Here is a 24,940-nt window from a genome sequence, read left to right as displayed (position 1 = left end):
TAGCTAAGAAAATAGGTTAAGAACAATTCCCTGGCCACAAGACTGACTGGCAGGCTTCATTCTTACCTCCCAAACAGGGAAAGGCAATGCATAAACTCCTGGAAATGGAGTCTAGATGTGCTACCTTCTGAACTGCATTTTTCATTTGAAGAATGCAATTGTCATAAAAAACTGTGCCATGAAGGCTACTACTGATTAACACTGTGGCTAATTGCAGAACAGGGCCCAGTTCCAAGTGAATCTTTAATTACTGGCACAGCCATTTAAACACTAGCCATTTCAAACATGATATTTCTGAACCTTTTTATATCCATCACACTAATTTCTGTGACTGTAAGTTTGAATAAAGAACAATTTGAAAAAATTTTCCTACGCACAAGAACCCCCTGGGCATGGAGCTCCAGAGTTTGACCTGCAATCAGGAAAAATCCTAGTTTTGGAGCTCCAGAGTTTGACCTGCAATCAGGAAAAATCCTAGTTTTGGAGCTCCAGAGTTTGACCTGCAATCAGGAAAAATCCTAGTTTTGGAGCTCCAGAGTTTGACCTGCAATCAGGAAAAATCCTAGTTTTGGAGTTCCAGAATTTGACCTGCAATCAGGAAAAATCCTAGTTTTGGAGCTCCAGAATTTGACCTGCAATCAGGAAAAATCCTAGTTTTGGAGCTCCAGAATTTGACCTGCAATCAGGAAAAATCCTAGTTTTGGAGTTCCAGAGTTTGACCTGCAATCAGGAAAAATCCTAGTTTTGGAGCTCCAGAATTTGACCTCATAGTAAAATTCTTTTACTTCTTTTAAATAGATGGTGATAAATTTACTTTATAGGCTGAAATAAAAGTAAATAAATTATGGACACTTTTCCCACATAAATATAGATCCATGAAATCTACACAGAAAATAGAGCTATATACAGATTTTATGTTTATTTACAAATTAGATTAAAAGTACATTAGTTTCATGCCATGGAATGGATAAATTTTTGCACTTGAAACTCCATGAACCTCATTATTCTGAAATTTGAATATAAGGGTGTTTCTTTAATTGTTTTTCAGTTTTTGATATACCATAGAAATTGTGCAAAGGGCCAAGAATCGTCCATTTCTTTGTTCCTTTGAAATTTCAGTTACTTTCTCTCTCTGCCCACCAGTTCAGCTTGACACACCAGTAAAGCTTCCCAAATGATTCAACACTGGATTAATTCTGTTCACAGAAGGTCATGTTAGAATCAGCCATTCTGTGCAACTTTGAACATCATATTTTCAGCAAGAAACATTGAGAAAAAAAAAGCACATGGAGAAAGAAATGAAGAAATCTCAAGGAAGTAGAATTTATCTTGGTGAGACATGAAAAGGAAAGTCAGTTCTTCAGAAGAAAATTTAAATGGAAAGAAAAGTTCCTTACCAATGTGCCTGTGCAGAAGACGTTCATGAATTCTTATACTATGACCATGGACTTCTTTAAGTGTAACTAGTTCAGCTTGGTGGGCTTCATAGGAGGAGGAGCTGATCACAATATCTCCACCATGATCCCAATCTACTTCATCCTCCACAAAAATCCTGTAATGCCAAGACAGAAACTTAATGTCATATTTATGAGAGTAATTCTCACAGATTTCCTAAAAAATGAACAACAATTTTGCCCAGGCAGATCTCAGAAAAACAAAGAAATCCACAGGCTATGCCGTAGGAAAAGCCCCTTCAAGGCTTTCTGCAAAAACAGATGTCTGAAATATGTGGGAGGAAATTAATGCTGAAACATCTCTTTCACACCATTGACTAACAACATATACAGTTCCAGTACAGAATTCCAGGACTCCAGTTGCCTCTCAAAGATATGCCAGACCATTTTTGGTGCCATGAATAGTCTACAGAGATGAAAGTCAGCTTCAGATTTAGACAACAACCATGTGTAGGGTTGTGTGTGTGCCTGCACTTGGCACTAAAGCTTCCACCAGAGGGTGGAAGGAAATCAGCTCTCTGAATTGGGCACATTGAGCAGGATTTGATTCCCTAAGCCAGAGCACCTCTTGCTATCTGAGATGTTCCGACATCAGCCAGTAGATGTGACAGGACCTTTCCATGGAGCATTCCTGGAGCACAGGTGCAAGCCATGGAGAAGACTCAAAGGAATCTCATACGAGCCCAAAGATACCTCAGATGGGCCCAAAGCCTCTGTTTTGGCACCTGAATTCTGCCCTTGGTACTGAAGACCTTCTAGGCCTCAGCACCCAGAATTCTGCTGACTCTGTTGGGAGCCCAAGTGCCTTTTTAAACACTGCACACACCCCTACATTTATCTGCTTTAACCTTGAACTGAAGATCCCCCTTTGTATTCAAAGTTCTATTTGTAGTTCAGGGGATTTTTAGCCTCACAAAAAAAAACTTAGAAGCATTTAGTGAAAGCAAAATGGATAATTATCAGTGTTTATCTATATTTGATAAACACTTTGTCCTATTACAGGGTGACTGCTGCTGGCCAGGTGATGATCTAAACTCCTCAGGTAATTATTGAGAAAATTCTGAGTGAATTTAGAGAATTCAGTGAATTCACAGAAAGGCTCACATGCAGTCAAGAATGACAGAAATGCAGAGAGAAAGAAAAGTCCTAGTGGGATGTTGCCAAGTTTTTCCAGAATCTCTCTCTGGATAAGTACGCTCCAGATGAGTACTTCCAGTTTTCAGCACTGTGGAGAAATCCACCAAAACTTGGGTTTCTTTTATTGCTTAAGGAAGCACTGGGTATCTTCTGAAATAGCAGGAAAATGCCAAAACTACTACAGACCAAGAGCTGTGTTTTGCTCATGGATGAATGCACTGGCAAAGAGGAGGCAAAACTACACAGAGTGAAAATAATTGTGGCATGTATTTGGAATTCTTGACAGTTCACATGCACCCCATACCAGAAACTGAATCTCAAATCCAGTCCTGGACATACACTGCAATAATAATTTATTTCTTGTGGACCCAAATGGAACTCTTTCAACTCTTGCATTTCAAAGAAGTTTAATACGAGGTAAACAAAAGAATAAATTATTTGTAAGAAACACCACCTAAGATATTAATCTATTGAAATACTAATTTCAGTTTCCAGTGTAAGTAAAAAAGTGATTTTCTTTTTTTCTCCTTCTTTTCGAAAGTCCTTCCCTAACTCATGTGAGATTAATGCTGGATAAATATATCCAGCAGCTTCTCACTGTCTTGGTTTGAGATAAGCAACTGCCACCCCCCCAAGCACAGAGAGAAAAGCCTCCCTCCTAACACCAGGGAAAGGGAGGAAAAGAGAGGGGAAAGAAAAAAAACACTTCAAACTGCATTTATACTAAATCTACATATATTTTTCACAGAAAGAAAGAGACAATTAGAAGAGAGTACAAATATTCACTCACACAAGTCTGCAACAACAAGTTCTCCACCTCAACTTCTTAACAAACACACAAATTCTACTGTCCTAACTCCACATTACTTAAGAAGAAGCTTATTCCCCAGGGAGACAAACTCAAGCAGAAAGGAGAGACCCAGAACAACACATTTTACTTTCCTGAGATACCCTGTGAGCCAGTGGTGGGCCTGGTCCTCTCCATCCCCCCTGGGACAGCATCGTGTGTCCTCCCAAGAGGAGGCTGAGAAGAGACTGCCTTAACCACTCCCACACTGGTTCCTACTGCCCTGGAGATGATGTCATAATGTGGTATGGAATACAAAGTTACTGGCTAGAAGAGGTCAGCTGTTAGCTCAGCCCAGCTCAGGTCAGCTGACAGCTTCGGCCTAGTCCAGACTTCAGAGCCCAAATCTAGGCCCACCTGGGTGAGCCCATAACACTCACCTACAACAGGAAGCCACTTCCTCCAGCTTTCATATTCTTTCAGCTTTCATGTTCTAGCACTGACTTGCCTATTTCCTGTATGGAATCACATTAACACTTAGCTGGCTCCCAGTAGACTTCTCATGATAAATAGCTCTTTTTTCTTTCTTTCAAGAACTGAAATTGCAACCTTTTGTGCTGTATCTAACAGGTATGCATGAACTCCAAACTCTTGTATCTAGCAGCTCATGAGATCTCATGTAAAACCTCTGGGCAGCAGCCCAAGCGCAGCCTGGATCCATTTCAGTGTTGAACTGGCAAGCTTCAGTCAAGAATCTGCTTACTCTGAACTCCCGTCTTAGTCAGGGAGAGAAGAATTTCCAGAGGGTGATTCTAATGTTGCATGGCTGGAGTGGGGATCAGCAATGCATCAGCTACACAGCAATCCCAAACAATTCATCTACACTAAACATGAACTGAGCGAGAGCTAACAACAGGTGAGTCCTACTGGTGAGGTCTTTGTGCTTCCACTGTCCACCCTAACAACCATTTTATAAAGAATTCCTTTCCTAAATGCTGATATTTCACCCAGATGGGAACTCATCCAGTGAGGCTTTGTTAGGCCTGACTGATAGCATTTACAGATCAGAAAAATCCTTTGGCCTTTTCTGGTGCTTTTCATGCTTTTTCAGGCCATGTTCCCAAATTCCTTAAGTTTAGGAATGTGGGTGTAGAAGAGACACAGGGTATTGGATCAGCTACTGGCAAAGGAGGAAGGCAGGAAGGAAGGAAGGAAAGAGGGAAGGAAAGAGGGAAGGGAAGGGAAGGGAAGGGAAGGGAAGGGAAGGGAAGGGAAGGGAAGGGAAGGGAAGGGAAGGGAAGGGAAGGGAAGGGAAGGGAAGGGAAGGGAAGGGAAGGGAAGGGAAGGGAAGGGAAGGGAAGGGAAGGGAAGGGAAGGGAAGGGAAGGGAAGGGAAGGGAAGGGAAGGGAAGGGAAGGGAAGGGAAGGGAAGGGAAGGGAAGGGAAGGGAAGGGAAGGGAAGGGAAGGGAAGGGAAGGAAATCTCAGCTTCATTCATCTTTAGAATTTATATTTCTTCAAAATTAAAAGTAGCCTGGGATGGAAGGGACCTTAAAGGTCATCTAGGCCCAACCTCTCCCTCATGGCACAATTTTCTTGCAAGATGTTACACAGTTTTTCTATCTAGACGCAGTTTAAGCAGACCCCATCACAAAGGAAAAGAATCATACAACTCATAGGAGCATTAATACAAGTCACAGGAATGGGAGCCAAAAATTAATATTGGAAAGCATATTTGGGCAAAATACCACCTTTCATTGCCAGGAGCAACGTTAGTTCCCAGATGGGTCCAAGGCATCTTAGGATAAGCACTATAAATTTGCACCTGTCCATAAACTCCTGGGGAAAAAAAAAAAAAAAGGAAAATCACAGAAGGAGGAGTTCAACGGGAAAGAGAGACTTGAGAACTGAAGCAATATCTAAATACATATAGACTTTTATTTATATTAAAGTATGTTTCTATATTTTATGAAAAGTGTAAGAACAGCTCACAGCCTCCACTTGAAATACAAAGTGAACTAGAAATTAATCATTAGTGTGGGAAAATGACCATCACACATGCAGACAAGAAAGGTGATTGTACCATAGAAGTCTCATTGACTCAAATTAGAATTGCAGACAAGGCATCAACCATGAAAAAAAACCTAAGTAAAAAATGTACATAAAAACTGCACGAAGGAAAGATTAAAAAAGAAATTAATCAACTATAATTAATCTTTCTGACCTGTGATTTCTTTTTTTTTTTTTTTCTGGAAAAGGGATGCAAAACCAAAGGAAAAATCCAAAACTTTTCATATAGATGACAAGTCTGAGAGTAAGTATTACATTATAGCTTAAAAAAATGTGTGTGCCTTTCTTAGGTGTTTTCCTGTACAATATAGTAACAGGCTCAACACAGGTAGATTGGGCTCTTTGGTCTAAGATAAATGTCCTCTAGGAGGGGAACTCAGGGCTCATACCAATACTCCCTGGGTGGACACTTATACCCTCCAGGCGGTCACAGTAAACCCCTTCAGATGCCCGAAGAAGGACCAGCAGCTTTAAATCCCTTTCCAGGGGATGTTGAAAAGAACCTGCAACAAAGACAAAGCAGCATCAACTCACCTCAGAGGTATCCATGGCCTTCGTGAAGCTGAAAGTGGGAAGGAACTAAAGCAGAAATCTGTGAATCTGATTTTAAACAAACATCTAAACAGCAGAATTATCATATCCTTTTCATCCCGTTTTTGCCTTTTGGCTCCTTTACAATGTCATCAGTTTCCAGGTAATTGTGCAGCAAGGATGGGGAAAATGGTCTTTCTGATCCATGGAATGACTGAGGGAAAAGAGTAGGGGAAAAGAAAATGCCCAAGAAGTTTTGGTGTGTACAATGGTGATAAATCTGTGCAGTAAACTGTATTCCAACTTTCCCTTCATTTATTTCACCAAGGGTGGTTTGGAGTATCAGAAGAAAATGGCCCAGCACTAAACAGATACTAAGGAGGAAAAAGTAGGACAGTTTTTGCCCTGGAGAAATGTATGTGGAGTCCAGTAAAGGAGTTCAGCGTTCCTTTAAAATTAGAGATTAAATCAATTATGCAACAGAAAACTGCAGCAGATGTAGAACTAAAAAATATATACATATCTGTATAAAATTAGCTGGCCTGTCATGTTCTTTTAATATTTAAAAATTACTAGTTTGGAAAAGAGAGATGATTTTGTATCCTAAAGAAACATTTTGCTTTAAGAGCATTTTTTTATTTAAGTGAAATCAATAAAACAATTCATTGTTTCTCACCAGTATCTGACTGATATCTGAGGATATTTAGATTCTCTGTTCAGCTTTTATATGGGTAAAAGGCAAGGAGGACATGACTTGTACACTCCCCATCTAATATATCTCACACCAGCAAGCTCCTGTTTCTCAGGGGACATGGAAGGGATTATCTTACAGTGCCCATCATTCACCCAAACCACCTTTGACTTTCTTGTTAGAACCCCCATAACTGTGGTTGGAAGAGAAGAAAACCAGGAACTGGGCTGGATCCAAAGATGCTTTCACAAACCCAGACTCAGTGGTACACACTTTGAGCACTGCTGCACGAGGTTAAACAAACACCCACCCAGAGCAGCAGCAGAGCTGGGGAGACGTTTGTGGCTATTTCTGTATGCAGGTGATTGTTTTCCTGCTTCATCCTCACAGCAAGTTGTGATTTCAGATATTCACCCTGAGCATACCTTTGCCAATCCTCAGGACATCCATAGCCCTTGGGACAAAGTTTTACTTACACTGAAACCAAAGAAAGATTCAACAAAAACGTTTGGAGACCTTTATATTAATCTCACCATGCTATTCACAATTACCATTTCTTAGTCATAATGATGTTCCCTTAAAGTAAGGGATTAATATTAATTATAATGATAACTTACTGTTGCTGGGTTTACTGGTTTTATGATTTTACTCCTGGTTACAAAGCATTTACTATTCTAATTAAGTTGGTTAAAAGAGCTGTGTAATATATCCAATTCTCAGCTCAGTTTTAAAACCATTTCCAAGTAGGTTTCCAGACTTAAAAATCCCATACAAAGGATTGGAAATGGGATCTCTGTAGGATTGAACTGGAAATTATCACTCCCTTAAAAGAATTACATCTACATTTATCTAAAAAATGTGATTTTTAGTCTGAAAAAGTACAATAGGTTAAGGAATGTTACCCTTCTTAAAAAAAAACAAGAACACCAACCAAAAATACCATCAGAGTGAGAGACAAAGAGCTAATAATAAAACTATAATAGAAAAGAAAATAAAAAAGGGAAGATAATATCCACAGAAATGTTTCAGTTGCTGGAAACTGTAAATGGTAAATGACACAAAAGAGCAGAGGAGTCATCCATTGGTAGAAAAATTATTCTAAATATATTACTAAAAATAGTCTTAATACTTGCTTATTTTCATTAATAATTCCATAGTTTAAAATCAGTGGATTTCAGTAACTCAAATGCAAGTGCTACTGAAGAGTTTACCCAGAAACTCATTGGACTATTAAGGAGGACTCTTCACTAAGTTTGGGATCACTCATGATGTCTCAGAGCCCTTGAAGAAAGCTAATATTGTGCCAATATTTCAAACAAAGATAAAAGTAAGAGCCCCAGGTAATTACAGGCTTGTCAACTTGACACTGATTCCAGGGGAAAAATAAATAAAAATGGAATGTCCAACTCTGAACACCATTAATAAATCATTAAAGGTGGATGATATAATTAATGCCAATCAACCTGCTTTTATAGCAAAAAAGGGCCTGTGAAACTTCCTTGTTATCCTCTTCTAATGAGATTACAGGTTTAGTTGATAAAGATAATAGCTTTGATAAAGTATAATTGGCTTCTCCAAGGCACTTGGCTTAGTAGCACAAAACTTTGTGATTAACAAACTACACTGGTACAGCACAAACAGGGCACACACTAATTTACTGGCTGAGTGAGTGGAATGGGGACATGGACTCAAACAGGTCTGGTCTTGCAAGCCCTGTGGCATGTGATGTTTTATTACTGACCCAGAGTAGAGTGAAGATACTGCAAGTAATCAGAGAGGCTGACAAATGGGGGGGGAAATAAAATAAAGAGATGGGACAGTAAATCAGAAATAATTTGGAAGTGAAAACTTAGGAAAGAAAGTGAAGAATAGGTGACCCTGCTTGAGCAGGAAGGTTGGACAGGATGACCCACAATGGTGCCTTCCAACCTGACCCATTCTGTGATTCTGTGATGTTCAAAATAATAAGGAAACAAGTCTTGATCTCTCTGTGGATGGATGGAGAAGAAAGAAAAACAAAGGGAAACACTGAGTGAGGTCTCAGGTTCACACTTTGGCTTAGTCCAAAAGCAGCCCTGCAGAATGGCTCGTGGAAATGAGGATATGGAAACAGCAGATATGTTTACTCATAAGGAAATCCAAAATAATTTGTGCACACAAGTCACTGGTGCAGGATAAGTTTCATCAGCTTATGAAGTAACTGGCATATGAAATCACAGGGCTTGTAATAAGTAGTTTTGTTAAAACTACCAAGTTGCCATAAACATGAAAATCATGGTCTCTGCAATACGTCTGTGAAGGATCTGGTGCCCATCTTTGAACTTTGGATGTGAAAACTTCCAGTTTCCTGCCCCACTTTACTGTGTCCTACCTAAGACCACATCAAACTGCTGAATTACCCATCCTGCACATAAGATGCATGGGAATGCATCCCACTTCACACTCCTACTACAACTGCAAGGCTCAGCAATTTGATGAGCAACCCAGTTGATCATAAGGAGAGATAATAAAGCACTGCTAGCAGAGAACCAGAAAATAAGCAATTACAACCTGGAAATTACCAGAAGCTGTGGAAGTGTCTGGTGAAATCTGGAGAAAAGGTCAGGAAGCACTAAAGACAGAGCCAGGCTTCCATCAACTACACAGTGCAAAAATCCCACAAAAATATATGGTAACCCCATGTTAGGAAAAAACTGGTGCTGTTAATAAATTCACCACTGATTCCATATTTTCCTGAAGAAGTGAGAGGCCCAGCTGTCTGAATTGCAACACAGATCTGTTAGCACAGCAGTCGTAGCTGGTTCATAATCCTACATCAGCTCTACCCTCTGGAGAGGAGAAAACCTGGGTCAAAATATGGGGGGAAAATAAGACCAGAAATAGAGATGTGTTTTTTCTATCCAGATTTTCACTTATTCTGGACTGCAGTCTGGGTCTAGTTTGCTCTTGAGTTTCAAAAACATTTTCCATTGTTTTCATATTTCAGTTTTATTCCAGATGTTCTTCCTGACAAATTTTTGCTGTGCTCTTTTTTGTGTATGTGTTGGGGTCTTTTTTCTTGGTAAACCCCATTTAATTCTTTCCAAGAATAGTGGGTGTTTTCTCCCTTCTAGCCTTCTCTTTTTTTCACAACATAACACTGCAACAGCTGCTGTATATAAGAGCAAGGAAATCTCTGAGATAAGATCCCCTCCCTCCCATTGGCAAATAGACTTGCTAAGTATCTTGCTATGACCATTTCCAAAATCAGCTCTCTGTTTCCTGCATCCAAAACTTCTTGGACAACTGCCCAGCTCTTTTCAAAACTGTGGCAATGCTGTCACCAGAAAGTCTGAAGAGTTTTCAGTCATGGTCAATACACAGCTGGATGGTCACCTGTGTTTGTTCTTCTTCTAGAGCTGCATTCTGTACATAAGCCTGGAAAAGCAGCCTGGAAAGAAGGAGACCTCACTTAGTTGCCTCTTACAGGTATGTATGGCCAAACTTCGTGAACGCAGATTTGGGCAGGGCTGTCCCCACGTGGGTGTGCCCTTCCAGCCTGCGCAGATTTGGGCAGGGCTGTCCCCACGTGCCCTTCCAGCCTGCGCAGTGGATTTTAGGTGAGGCTCAGCATGCACAGAACTGGCCCCACCGTTTCAGTCCTGAGGTTCATCTGCCACGGCCGAGCGAGCTTGGACGGTGCCAGTGAAGTCCTCAGGACTAGAACCTACAGCACCCGGCATTTCCCAGGAGGTCTCCCATCCAAGTACATCCAATGTCAGGGAGGCATTTAACTGCCCGGTACTCTTACAGATGGTAAGATCGACAAAGAAATAGACAACAGGCCAGCAAAGGCATGCAAAGCCTTTGGAAAACTCCATAAAAGAGTCTGGTCCAATAAACACATGAAGAAAAGTACAAAGATCAGTGTCTACAGAGCCATTGTACTGTTTACTCTCTTATATGGGTCTGAATCCTGGGTCATCTACCGCCACCACCTGCGGCTTCTCAAACGCTTCCATCAGCGCTGCCTCCGTTCAATCCTAAACATCCACTGGTCTGATTACGTGACCAATGTGTCTGTTCTTGAACAGGCAGGGGTCAGCAGTATGGAGGCCATGCTGATGAGAACGCAGCTGTGCTGGGCAGGGCACGTCTCCAGGATGGAGGATCACCCACTGCCTCCCAAAGATTGTGCTCTATAGTGAACTCGCCACCGGCTGCCACAAGAGAGGAGCCCCGAAGAAGAGATACAAGGACTCCCTGAAACAACACCTCAGCCTTGGCCATATTGACTGCCACCAATGGTCCACTCTGGCCTCCAATCGGGATTCATGGAGACACACCATTCACGACGCTGCTGCTTCCTTTGAGAATGCACAGAGAGTCAGTCTGGAGGAGAAAAGACACCGCAGACAGAACCGTTCCTTGCCAATGTCACCCAGGGAGACGTTCCCTGTGCCTTCTGTGACCGGACCTGCCTATCCCGTATCGGCCTTTTTAGCCACCAGCAGCTTGCAGCAAGCCTGGGTAGTGCCCTTCCCAAATCTTCGTTCATGAAGCCTGGCCATGATGATGACTCTTACAGGTAGTGCTGCCCAATAAACAGGAAAGACAACTGTGGAGTAGGAAGCAGCAGCCAGAAGCGGGAGATGAATGTCCAGGGAATAAGCAGTGAGACACACAGGATGGGATCTGAGAGTCCTAGTGCCCTTCGAATCCTCTCTGTGGGGATACACCACAGAGATCAGTGAAAGAGCAGTGGCGGTTTAAGCAAAGCTGGAGGCCAGATGGAGCCCCTGAGTGTGCCCAAAGAGATAGAAACCCCTTACACTTTGGCAACCGAACCGTTTCCAAGTAGATTCACGTACCTACATTTATGTTTCTTGGTGCAGATGTTTCCAGTGTAGATTTGCTTTAGATATCTGCATGGAACAGTCCCACTGACTGCAGGGGCTCCACTGCCTGCATTGGTTAGATCTCTGCTGGAACAGCAGCTCACATGATGATGTCCACATGTTACACCAAAATTTGTGCATCTTAAACTTGTGAATCAAATCCCTCCCTTAATTATATGATCAGTTAAAAGAAACCAACTGACATGGAAAACGTAAAAGCCAAGAACACAGAGGCTGAGAGATTAATTTAAAGGGATTCAGATGATGTAATCAGCTTTTCTAACAAGGTTTTTTTCTGTTATCAGAGATATAAAATGGCTCTCAATACATCAGCAGTGCTCCTTTTCCATACAAGTTGAACAGCTGTGCAGGGGTGATATGTAACTGCAGGGTGGACTCAGCTCACAGCTAAAGAGGATGGGTCCCACACAACTGGAGAAGTTGGAAAAGACAGTAAATTGGTGAAACTCACTAATTGTTGCTATAATGCTGAGCATTTATCACTACTAACACCTGGTGATGTCATGAAATATGGTGATTTCATGAAATACAGCTATTTACCCTTGGGGAAGTCAGTAGGGGGGTTATTCCTAGAAATGAAAGGGCATGAATGTATTAGACCTCTTACCACAAGCAAGACAAGAGGCATCAGAATTGTCTGGGGTTTCATCTCCAGACAATCAGGCCATGAGCTAATGATGACCTCAGGCTTCTTGCCTCCAATGAGTGACATGACTGACAAGCAGCCATCATGAGACATGTGAAAAAAAGGATGTGACAAGTTGAAACTAAAAAGAGAAATCCAATCCTATCTGGATAATTACTTGAAAAGTTGTTCTATAAAAAGCAAAACCAGCCTGCCAGCAAAGAGCAGCTGAGTGTAGTAGAGTTCAGGATGAGTCCAGCAGATCAATTTGTGCCAAGTGAAGTACAGTGTTTTCTGAACCCTTACTGAGAGCTGAGGACTTTGCTCAGCAGTGGAAAAGGGCATTTTTTGTATATATCATCTGTGTTTTAATGCTTATGGGTTAAAATGAATGGAATCATCCTAGCTGAGAATGGAGGACAGCTCTGAGATGTTGAGCTCAACATTCCTTATCTTGTTCTCACACAGGTGTGCTAATGATATTTAGCAAATCTCTTAATCTTTCTGAACCTTAAGCTCTCCTTCTATAAATTGGAAAAATAGCCATTTTTTTACAGCATAACACAGGGAAATAGAAACAAATTGTGATGCTAAAAGGCAAATATCATCATCAAATTAAAGACTATGAAGGTTTAAGTGAAAGAGAGAAGCTCCTCAGCTGAGAGCTAGGACTATTAGAGTAGAAGTAATCAGAAAATCTACCTGGATCCAACACCAAAAGTGCAGGAGCACTCACAGAAATTACTGCAGGGATAGATCCATATATTTTACCTTAGGTTTTTCAAGGTTTATGACAGAGTTGTTTATCTTTAATCATCTCACATCTCCCAGTGATGCTGTTGATCATAATTCCCACTGGACTGTAATCATTACATCAAAGAGGAAAGTGATGATTGACCCTGCAAGGTCAAAGGTGTCCCAAGAATTCTGATCTCTCAGCTATCACTCTATTTTCTCCTCCCGGTTTGCCTGTAAATTATTGCTTCAATATAATTAATAAGGTTCTTGTTTTTTCATAAACTCCGATTTTACTCTGATTTTTTATCTTTGTTATATATTTCTCATCATCACTCAGCTCCCATGTACTTACAGTTTTAATTTAACCTTCTGACTTTGTTTTTTCCCTGCACATAAGATGCCAGCTGCTCTGGAGGACACCAAAGTCCAAGTAAGATGTGTTTATCATTGCTCTTTCTCAGTTTAAGTGAATAAAATACTCGGGCTCTAGCAGAAACCCTTTGTCCCAGGCCATGGAATCAGAAACAACAGCACATGACCAAAGACTGCTATGCTGAAAACAGGGCATGAAGAAATTACACAACAGGCAGGACCTGGGGATTTGGCTCATGTGATGCCAACCTGAGATCCTGCTCAGGCAATGCTGAGTGCTGATGTCCATATCTATTAAATCTGTTTACTAAACTGTCTCATTATCTGTTTTGTGTCAGGATTTCTTTAGGGTGTGGTAGAGTTGGACAGATGGGCTTCAGAAACCTTCCTTCAGGCATGGAACAGGCAGGATTGGACAGATGGGCTCCAAGACGTTACCTTAAGGCCTCAAACACATGGGAGGAGAAAGAGGAAGGGAAAAAACCCACACGCACTCCCAGCTCTACAAGGAGGCAGAGAAGCCAGTATAAGATGTGAGAAACTTGCAGTCTCTACCCACCCACCATCTCACAGCTGAAACAAGGATAGCTCTCCAAAAGATGCTGGACTAGGACTCAACAGCTGCAAATACCTGTTTGCCTTTTAATATCATTACTACTCCCAGATGTGCTGGAGGGGAGTTTGTGCAGCAAAGTGCCTCAATGTTTTTTTAATAAGTGTTTTTAGCAATGAACACATGCTTTGCCTTAAAACCAATATGAAACCATATTTAAAGTGCAAAGGAGCATAAACAAGAAATGACTGACACTCTTTTAAGTATATGTATTTCAACCTCACAGATTAAGCTTTCCAACCTCTTTTTAACAAAGAAAAGCACGAGACGGCAAAATAACTTTTTTGGCCAGTACTGTATTAACTAAACAGTCCCTTGAGATTAACAACAAACAAATATTGGAGCAGACTTCCTCAGGAGGTGATTACACACACAAATTCTCTTCTTAAAGTTCAGGAAACCAATCTTGAGAAAGGTCAAGTAATGATCAACAATGTGATCCCAGCATCCTAAGGATTCCTGTAAGTAAATATAATGCCTGGCTGTAGGAACCTTGATATTTAAGGGGAATGATGTGAGCAATTACTTCTGAATGGAAAAACACCAATCCTGTCCACTGCAAATAATGTGAAACACCTCCAGTGACTTTGGGGACTCTGAAACCACAAGAAGTAGGGGCAGAGTGGTACCTTCCTGGGGTCCTGGTGCTCATCTGCACAGAGGCATGAGAGGGACAAATGTGCTGAATCCAGTTGTTTCATGCCACAGTGGGATTTCCAGGCATTCTGGGAAGTCTCCATGACCCTGTTTAAACACTGCTCACAAAAAGTGTCCTACTAATGCCCACAGACACCAGGCACTGTCTGAACACCAGGGTGGATCCTGCCCTGAGGAATTACTGTCCCATAAAGCAATCCCACAGGAAGTAGGGAGCACTTCTACACATATCAGATAAAATCTCTGCCACAGTGAAACTGGGAATGAGGTGAAGATTGCAGCATTTGTAATGTGTTGCTATTAAATGAAAAGGTAATTAGCTCCAGGGGATAATCATCATGCTTAACAGGGTTCTGGGTTGTCCACATTGCAGATATTCAGATATCTACTGGGCATGAGGTTGGACAGCATTTTTATAACAACACTATACAGCCTTTATTAACACTTTTTTTTCCCTATTAAGGGTATAAATAAACCCCAGGCATCCAGAAAAACAGCTGTTCCCTTACCCACTCTCAGGGCACCTCCGAGCACCAGGACACAGGCTGCACTCAGGACATTGCTGGAATTGCTGGGAAACTCGAGGGTCCCCAGGATGTAGAGTCCTCTCAGAGGTGGAAGAGCCATATCCACCAGGATGGTCTGGTCTGAAAAACAAAGCAGAGGGTTGTTAAGGTCAATGGCAGCCTACTAAAGTACTTGCCAAAAAGTGTGGCATGGTGGTGAAGAATGTCAGCTTGGCTTCAGTTTTGTTTTATTTAGATTGGCTTTCATAGAATCATTGAATGGCCTGATTGGAAGAGACCTTAAAGACCATGTAGTACAAAGCCTCTCTGCTGTGCACAGGGACACCTCCCAGCGGACCAGGCTGGTTAGAGCTTCATCCAGTCTGGCCTTGAACACTTCCAGGGATGGGGCAGACACAACTTCACTGGGGAACCTGTTCCAATTCTGCACCACCTTAACAGGGAAAAATTTCTTTCCAATATCTCATCTAAACCTACTCTCTTTAAGTTTGAAGCCATTTCCCCTTCTCCTGTCACTCCAGACTCTTGTAAATAGTCTCTCTCAATCTTTCCTGTACACTCCCTTCTGGAAGGCTACTATTAGGTCACCCCTAAGCTGTCTCTTTTCCAGGTTGAATAATCCCAATTCTCCCAGCCTTTTCTCTTAGCAGAGGTGCTCCATCCCCCTAATCATCTTTGTGGCCTCCTCTGAATAGATCAGACCAGGCTGATTAGAGCTACCAGAGCATGGCTTGTGGGTTTGTGCAGCATCCACAACCAGAGGTTCACCTACAGCTGAGGCTCCAATGGGTGACTGTAATATTGCCAATAAATATATAATCTTATTTACAATGACATCGTTGCATATTTAAGTCTCATCCAATGTTGCTTGAACTTTAAAAATGCATGTGGAGGGCAGCAAGATAAAGACACATTTGTGTCTCACCAGGCAAATCTGTCTCTGATTATGAAAGTAAGACTTGACTACCCAGTGCAATGAACCAGGACTAAGTTGTGTCCAGACAGCATTTTTCCCTCATGGCATTGCAGGGGACAATACAGTTGTCTTGAAGAGACCAAGAAGAACAAAATGCCCCATCCTTTGAAGAGTCCATGGCTGAGTTGAATGGGTCTCTGAGCAACCTGGTCTAGTGGAAGGTGTCCCTGCCTATGGCAGGAGGGTTGAAACTAGATGACCTTAATGTCTCTTTGAAGCCAAACCATTCTGGGATTCTAGGATTGATAGAAGTGAAAAAATCCAGCAGCATCAAGTAGGTGCTTCATGGCATAAAGAGTGTGCAAGGCCCTTCCTTGTCAAGAGCACGGTGACAAGCTATAACCACACACCATAACCTACCTCCAAACACACTCTGACACTGCTTTTCTCTCTCTGCAGCTTGGCTTTGCTCCCTCAAGTGTTCTGTATAAAAGCCCACCTCTCCCTCACCACCCAAGAGAAAAGCTTTGCTTACACCAACAAAGTCTGCAGGAAGGCAGAGTTCATAGAATCATGGAATCATTAAGGTTGGGAAAGGTCTGTAAGACCATGGAGTTCAAGCATCAACCCATCACCAGGTCCACCATGAGTTCTCCCACTCTATATTCAAAGAATTACACATTCCCCTCTAATGAATCAGTTACCAGTGACCAGGGGAAGTACCATTCCCTCAGATCCTTAAGGAGATAACAAAGAGGATAGTCTTAGAAAGCAGAACAGACTGGGGACTGTTGTGGTTTGAGTCCAATAACAACGTCACTGCTGCTTCAGAAAGCTGCAAGTCTGGAGCCTGGGAACCTTATAAATGCCTCTTAAGCTTTCCAAGTAGGACATGAGGAAGGATGTGAATGGTGCATCATTCAGAGGCAGCCCAGTGCACAGAGGTGAATTCCACCCTTAGGGCCCATCTAATTGTCTTTGAGGACACTAAAAACTTTTCAGTTGATTGAGCTGGAAAACAGCTCAGGCCCTGAAATTGTGGTTTCTATACCCTTTCCTTACTGACAACAGTAACAGTTTCCAGGTGTGTTGAGCATCTCTGAGTCAGTGGCTGCTCCTGGAAGAAGGAAAAGCAAGGTATTTCCTTAGCAAGAGGTTTAATGACATGATCTAATTGACTTTCATAGAAATATCTTGCAGAAAACAAAAACCTTCAACATAAAAACAGCTGATCCTCCCATACTCAGTGATTTTCTGTGCCTTTGACTGATCTCATGTGCATTTATTGTGAGGCATAGATATATAAATCTGAAGAAATTCAGAAATAAATGGTTTTTTCCAGTAGATTTTGACTTCGTGGTGAGAATGGGCTATTTGAAACCATTTTGGTGTTGAAGATAAGGAGCAGTATCTTGGGAAGTGGATCAGCTACTTCAGTTTCTCTACTGCCTGTAGCCATTAACAACTGCTTTGGATGAAGACAAAAATGGCCACACAACAGGTAGCACAGGAAAAGTCCCTTCCCCAGAACATCCACTTAGGGCCTGATTCAAACCATTTAGCACAAAGATTTAAGAACACTTCCAAGCCCTGTTTGCAGGAAACATAATCACTATGACTCTATGAAAACCTACACTAAGTACACTCAGAAGTGGATTGAAAGAATGGACTGCCTTTAATAATATAATTTACCAGTTTTTTGGCTCCTTGGTTTTGCAGCCCTGAACTTTCACGGTTTCAGGGAAAGGAAATTTCTGTTTCAGGTTCTGGTTTTGGGTCTGCAGTCCTGTCTCTGCTTATAGGTTGGTTTGTCTCCTACATACATGTCCCTGCTTTATCCCTATAACCCAATAATCCCAACTCTTCTTTTTGCCCCTTTTTTTTTATTCTTTCTCTCTGGACTTCAGCAAGGGAGACCATGAAAGCCCAGGATCTCTATTTTCAAGGACTGCTCCAAGTACTGCATCCACCGGGGGCTATTCTGAACCCCTCATCCCAAAACAAATTCCCTGCATCCTTAGGCTAAAGCATCTTTCAAGCATGCAAAATTTTCACAGCATTCAGTTGTAATAAGTCTCTAGGGAGCAAGAGCAATTTTTTTCCCCCTAAATCTTACACTGTTCATACTTAATATGTTTTCACAGGCATGAAGGAACTCCTGTCTATAATCTCTTTACAGGACAGGTAGAGTCCCATGCCCTGCAGAGTTGTGAAGGGAAGGCACAGTATGTGAGGATATGAAACAGAGAGGAGAATAACGGGGGAGATGTTGTTAGAATGATATCTCAGGCAGAAGGGGAGAGTCTAGTTGTGAAATCACAGCTCAAGAATGTGGCAAAAAGCCGCAGTTGACAAAGGCCATAAGTATATTCATCAAACACAGGCTGAAACATTTTTACAAGGAAAAGAAGCAGTGCTCCCAGGCATGCCATTTATATGTCACATTTCAGTCTAGAACAGATATTTTTGCTGAGTTGCACATCTTTCTAAAAAAGGTTTTATAAAGGAAATGCTGACTGCTCTGTAACTGTGGCATCACGTGTGAGCCTTGAAACGTGGGAGTGAGAAACTCCCCCATTCAGAGATATCTCTGCAAACGTATAGTTGTATGTATATGTATGTATGGCTGAACTTTGTGAGCGCAGATTTGGGCAGGGCTGTCCCCACGTGCCCTTCCAGCCTGCGCAGTGGATTTTAGGTGAGGCTCAGCCTGCGCAGAACTGGCCCCACCGTTTCAGTCCTGAGGTTCATCTGCCACGGCCGAGCGAGCTTGGACAGTGCCAGTGAAGTCCTCAGGACTGTCACAGCACCCGGTACTAACCGGGGCTGTCCCAAGGTCCATCTGCCATGGCCAAGCGAGCTTGGACAGTGACAGTGAAGTCCTCAGGACTGTCACAGCACCCGGTACTAACCGGGGCTGTCCCAAGGTCCATCTGCCATGGCTGAGAGAGCTTGGACAGTGCCAGTGAAGTCCTCAGGACTGTCACAGCACTCGGTACTAACCGGGGCTGTCCCAAGGTCCATCTGCCATGGCCGAGCGAGCTTGGACAGTGACAGTGAAGTCCTCAGGACTAGAACCTCCAGCACCCGGTACTAACCGGGGCTGTCCCAAGGTCCATCTGCCATGGCCGAGTGAGCTCAGACAGTGACAGTGAAGTCCTCAGGACTGTCACAGCACCCGGTACTAACCGGGGCTGTCCCAAGGTCCATCTGCCATGGCTGAGAGAGCTCGGACAGTGACAGTGAAGTCCTCGGGACTGTCACAGCACTCGGGACTGTCACAGCACCCAGTACTAACCGGGGCTGACCCTGCTGAGCATCCGAGATCTGACGGGATGGGATGGCAGGGAGGCTTTAACTGCCCAGTACGGTCTCCACTGAGACTCGAACTCACGACCTTGTGATCAGAGTCCAGAGTGCTCACCATTACACCTCCAGAGTGCTCACCATTACACCACGGGACTGCCCAAAGGTATAGTTACATCAGTTTAAAAAGACAACACTCTGGGGTGTGATGCTTGGGGTGTGAAGTCCTCAGATGGTGAAATGATGCTCTTTAAAAAGACCAGAACATTCCTTTGAGGGGAAAAAAAGTCCTTCCACACTTGAGGAGAAAAGCAAACAATTCAAATACATCTTCCTTATATGGTCCTTACAGAATACACTCATTTATCTAGCAGGGGGAGATGATGACTCAGCAGTTAAAATAATAAACTTTAGGTCACTGAGCTCAAGAGATTTACCTTCAGAGAAAGACAAATCAGAGCTGGTTTTCCCCCATGAAGATATTGTTATAACAGCAAGCAGCCACTTCAGCAAACCACAGTCTGAGCCTGAAAACGGGGCTACGTTTCATTGTACATATATTTTCTTCAGACAGAAAGCTCACAGGTATGCCAGGGTTTTAATGTTCAGACATACAATACTGAGAAGTCACTAATGACTCCAGTAATGACACAAAATGGCTTTGATCAACTGCATTGCTGTATAAAACACCATAGCATGCCATTGAATGGAAATCAGGCACAACAGAGAGCTATTATATGAGATACAGTACTCCAGCATTCATGTCTTCAAACAGAAAACTTCAAAGAAAATCAAAATCAGAAAATGAAGAACAGAGTGAATTCCACCACTGGAGGAAAAAAAAAAAAAGGAGATAGAAATTGCCAGAGGGTACATGATATCATATCAATAGCCTTCAAAACAACATTCCTTTGCTTGGAATTATAACACATTCTCCTCGCACCCAGAGCACACTGCATCAGGAGTGTGTCACACTGAAAACCATAAACCAAAGCCCTGAAAATCCAAGGGCTTTGAGGAGCTAATGCCACTGCTGGCTGCTGGAATAGCATGACTAAACTCCTCCAGCTTGTTTTCCAAGGTGGTGTGACTGCCCAAGCCTGATGCCTGTGAGAGGTCCTTGTGGGATGGCTGTGGCTCTGGAGGATGAACCTCCAGAGATAAAAGCACAAGTACGGGCAGGCTGAGCTAAGGAGTTCCAGATCAGGCTGGAAGAAACTCATATCTACTGGGGAGCCAGACACTGAAGAGACTTGTAACACACCAACACTAAAAGCCACTCTAACATGAGGGACCCATCCTTGTACTAGGAAGTCTCTGAAAACCTGAAGCCTCACCAATGTTTTCAAAACAGGGCAAAAAAAGAATACCTCGGTACATCATCTCAATTTCCAAGCTCTCCATATAGCATTCCCTAGGTCAGACACCAAGAAACAATACCAAAACTTGGTTTCTAACACATGTGTTTTGCTAATAGAGGTATTTCCTACCTTTTTAAAATGATAGAATCATGGAATACGCCAAGTTGGAAGGGACCCATCAGATCCCAGCTCATGAGGCTGCTCTAAAGATGCAGTTTTGTTTATTTTGTTAAATAAAAAAAATTAAGCCTTTATTAGCTCAATTTAGGCAGTGCCCTAGTTCTTCAGTAAACTCTAGGAATGGTAAGGGAAAAATCCATAAAATGCTACAGTTAAACATAACTTTAAAATTGTTGATTTCGTTGTAGATTTTGGATCCAAGCAAGAAGTTGACTTTCTTTAAACTGAAATCTCAAACACTTATGGCAGCAAAGCAAAGTGTTAGAAATGGACAGAAAATTCATCTTGCCTAACTGCAGTTTAAAAGTCTTTGAGCAAAAAATCCAGTGCCCTTATCACACTGGTGAGGACCATGACTCCAATTTAAGAGCCTGCACTCTTGGCTCTAGTGCCAATAAGTGCCACAACACATACAAGGCAGTAAGAATGAGAAGGGAGAGCAGATGTAAAATAGAGGGAGGATGATCAGAAGGGGCAGCAACACAACAGAGCAGTTCTCTCCCAAAGTAGATGGTATGATAGAAAGCTTGTGTTTGTGTTCATGACCCACAAGGATCATCAGTCCAACTTCTGGCCCTGCACAGGACACCCCATCAATCCAACCATGTGCCTGAGAGCATTGTCCAAATCTCTCTTGCCAACCTTGGGGCTGTGACCACTGCCCTGAGGATCCTGTTCCAGAGACCAATCACCCTCTGGGGGAAGAACCTCTTCCTAATATCTCACCCAAACTCCACCAACACAGCCTCATGCCTATCACTGACAGGAGGATGATGATTCTCAGAGTGGGGCTTTCCACCAGTCCTAGCAGGCAGTGCATTTTCACTTAGCATTTGCCTCTTTCCTTTTAATCCATTACATATTTTGTCATGTTGGGTTTGGTTTTTTTCCAGTAAAGCCCCTCTGAAGAGCAGAGACAGTTTTATTGAAGACTCTGGAGCACCCTGTACTGAGCAGGTGATTTAGAACCGGGATCTCCAAAGGTCTCATCCTGCTGCTCAGGCACCAACTTACATTCTGGTTTTGGACTAATTTTATTGTCCTGGCCCTTCAATTCCTTTCCTGCCCATGGTAAAACACAGATTACATGTAATAGCCTAATCCTTACCCTGCTGCCTCTCAACCAGTAGCCACCAGTATGTTAGAGAGAATCCCTGTACCACACGCCACATCACAGTGCAGCCATGCCCCAGTTAAACTGACCAAACCAGAACTGCTCTAACTTTGTGAGATGTTAGCTTTGACCCCAAAAGCTGTTCAGTCATGCTGCACAGTGCCAGGCCTGAGCTAATGAGCTTTGTCTCTCAGGAGAGCTAATTAGTTCTGGTGCACAACTGTGCTGATGCAGCAGTGTTGTCTCCAGTCCTAGAACTAGATCTGTTGGGCTGGGCTGGGGGCAGCAATGTGCAATGCTCCAGGCACAGCTTAGCCAAGAAGGGTCTTGTGGTGCATGACAAAGGCCACGGTCAGTATCCCATGGCAGATAAAATAAGTATTTTATGAGAGGATTGTGGAATTGTTTACCTGTGAAAAGACCTCTAAGGTCACTAACCCTAATTGTTAACTGAGCACAGCCAAGGCCACCTCTAACCCATGTCCTCTAGTGCCACATCCACATGGGTTTTAAATCCCTTCAGGAATGTAGACTCCTCCACTGCCCTGGGCAGCTGTGCCAGGGCTGTACAACCTTTTCAGTGAAGATATTTTTCCTAATGGCCAATCTAAACCTCCCCTGGTGCAACTTGAGGCTTTTTCCTCTTGTCCTGTCACCTGTTCCCTGAGAGCAGAGCCTGATTCCCACCTGGCTCAACCCTTCTCTCAGGGAGTTGGAGAGAGCCAGAAGGTCCCCACTGCACCTCCTTTTCTCCAGGCTGAGCCCCCACCAGCTCCCTCAGCCATTCCTGGTGCTCCAGACCTTTCACCAGCTCTGTTGCCCTTCTCTGGACACGCTCCTGCACCTCACCTTTGCAGGAAACACAGAGTTTTAACAGGTGAGTTTGCAATGCACCACAGGATCCTCACAGCCTCAGCATCCAGCTTCCTCCCTCCTGATCTGATGTAAACAACCTCTGGGTCTCTTCATATCTGCATCTGACACATGATTTTGAAGACTGAAACATTCTGGTCTTTTGACAATCATGGGCTGATATTGGTGAGCTGGATATAATGTGATATACAAGAGGTAGAGACAGATGTTCTGGTGTAGTCTCTGGCCTTGTTCTTGAGGAGCTTTGAAGGACAAAATATGCTAAAATTTGTGTGGAATATCCAACCATGGCAAGAGGATCCCAAAGAGAGCAAAGCACATGTGAAACGTCCTACTCTTTAATGCTTCAAAAGGGGTCAGATATAAAAATGGAGTAAGAACTGAGCTGTCTGGAGCTCTATATAAAGCCATCATTGAACTAACACTTAACCACAGTTATGTGTTACAGCTGGTGAGATGGTAGAACAGGAAAAAACCCACATTGTGCTTTTATTTACTGGAAAAATGGATTTATTCAGAAAATACAAATTATCTACTCTTCAGTTCAGTGTGACTTTCCCCCAAAAGTGAATAAAGGCATTACTTCAAAAAGTAGAGTGTGGTTTTGGTTGCTTGATTTTTTTCACATTTACCAGAAAATTTAAAGTAAGTATTCATTGAATATAATTCATTCATTGATCATAATTCTTACTGTAACCTGAAAATATATATATATATATACACACACATATATATACACACATATATATATACATAAATATATATATACATATATATACATATATATAAATATATATACACACATATATATACACATATATAAATATATAAATATAAATATAAATAAATAAATATAAATATAAATATAAATATAAATATAAATATATATATATATATATAAAAATAATTTTTTTAATGACGCAGTTTACAGAAGCCCTAACCATGACTGAGGCTCCAGGCAGAAATACCAATCCAAACACTTCTTTCCACAAAGGCCACACACCAAAAAGAGGTGAAAAGGAATAGACATGGAGCAGCGTTATCCCCATTTCTAGAAGTGGAGCTGTGGTTTCAAACAAATGAGGAGGAGCCAGCACCAGGTCCTAGAACATGTCAGGTACATAACACCCAATATGAATAGGATCATACTATAGTTATGTCTGGAAGGAACCTCAGGGCCTCATCTACTCCAACTTCCTCATCAGAGCAGGGTCAGCTCTCATCACAAGTGTTATCACAAGTGTTTTCTACAGATTTCATTGCAAATTGCATAATATATTCACCAGAATTCAGCTGTCATGCAGCAATGTAAGCTGGGCTGGGATTTAATTGCAACTCAAGTTTAGATTTGGGTTGAAATACAGACATGAGCTAAAATGTCTTGAAGGCATCCACGGCAAATGGTTTGAGAGATTATCACTGATAGTGGGAATTGCAACAGGGAAATAAAACAGAAGTTGGTGCAATTGTGGAACTGTAAAATATGATTTCTGCACAAAACACAGCCAGGTGGGTCAAGAGATGAGCTCTTTGTGACCTGTGGTTCTGGGTCTTGCAAATTCTCACCTCCTGAAATAAGGTCCATGCATATATTTCAGTCTGAATGTCAGTGTGACTAAATGTGTTTATGCATATGTAAATGCAAAAGAATCCTTATCCTCTTCCAAATCTTGCATTTTTATACTGTAGTCAAGATTTCCATGTGACAAGGACCAAATGTGGTGTCCTGAACACACTCAAGTGGCACTAGTGCCAAGGAGCCCACATTGCAACACAAATGTGGTTCCAAATGTAGAGAGAGCCCAGCACCTCTGCAGGAACTAAGCACCTTTCCCTCCTTACTTACTAGGCAGGATGATGACATCTTCCCCAGGGCCTGGGATGCTGCAGTTGGATCCACCCCAGCCTTTTCCCACATCCTTCCATGTCTCAGGGTGTGACCACTTCGAGACAGCACCAGAAGGATCTACAAAACAGGAAATGCAAAGACAGAACTCTCATTTTCAGTGGCAGGATGAATTACCAATTCTTTGCTAATCAAGCACCTGTGACATTATCACCCTCCTGTCACTGATGAAGGAACATTAACTGC

General features: G+C 42.3%; 1 protein-coding gene across 13 annotated transcripts in view; it reads right to left on the bottom strand.

The window, feature by feature from the left end:
• Positions 1–24,940, bottom strand: part of PKHD1 (PKHD1 ciliary IPT domain containing fibrocystin/polyductin) — a 274,518-nt gene that overhangs the window by 82,069 nt on the left and 167,509 nt on the right. For all 13 annotated transcript variants that reach the window (XR_011697094.1, XM_071548173.1, XM_071548172.1 and 10 more), the window contains exons 51-55: positions 24,695–24,814; positions 15,081–15,218; positions 5,836–5,949; positions 5,128–5,215; positions 1,398–1,552 (exon numbers count right to left, since the gene is read on the bottom strand). Coding sequence is in view for 12 of the 13 variants with exons in the window: in XM_071548173.1 (XP_071404274.1) it covers positions 1,398–1,552; positions 5,128–5,215; positions 5,836–5,949; positions 15,081–15,218; positions 24,695–24,814 (615 nt within the window). In the remaining variant the exon portion in view is untranslated. The remainder of the gene's footprint in view (positions 1–1,397; positions 1,553–5,127; positions 5,216–5,835; positions 5,950–15,080; positions 15,219–24,694; positions 24,815–24,940) is intronic.

The sequence above is a fragment of the Pithys albifrons genome, chromosome 2, assembly GCF_047495875.1.
Source record: "Pithys albifrons albifrons isolate INPA30051 chromosome 2, PitAlb_v1, whole genome shotgun sequence".
Taxonomy (NCBI): Eukaryota; Metazoa; Chordata; class Aves; order Passeriformes; family Thamnophilidae; genus Pithys; species Pithys albifrons.
The sequence above is the reverse complement of the archived record's forward strand: the minus strand, read 5'-3'. Positions and strand labels throughout refer to the sequence as shown.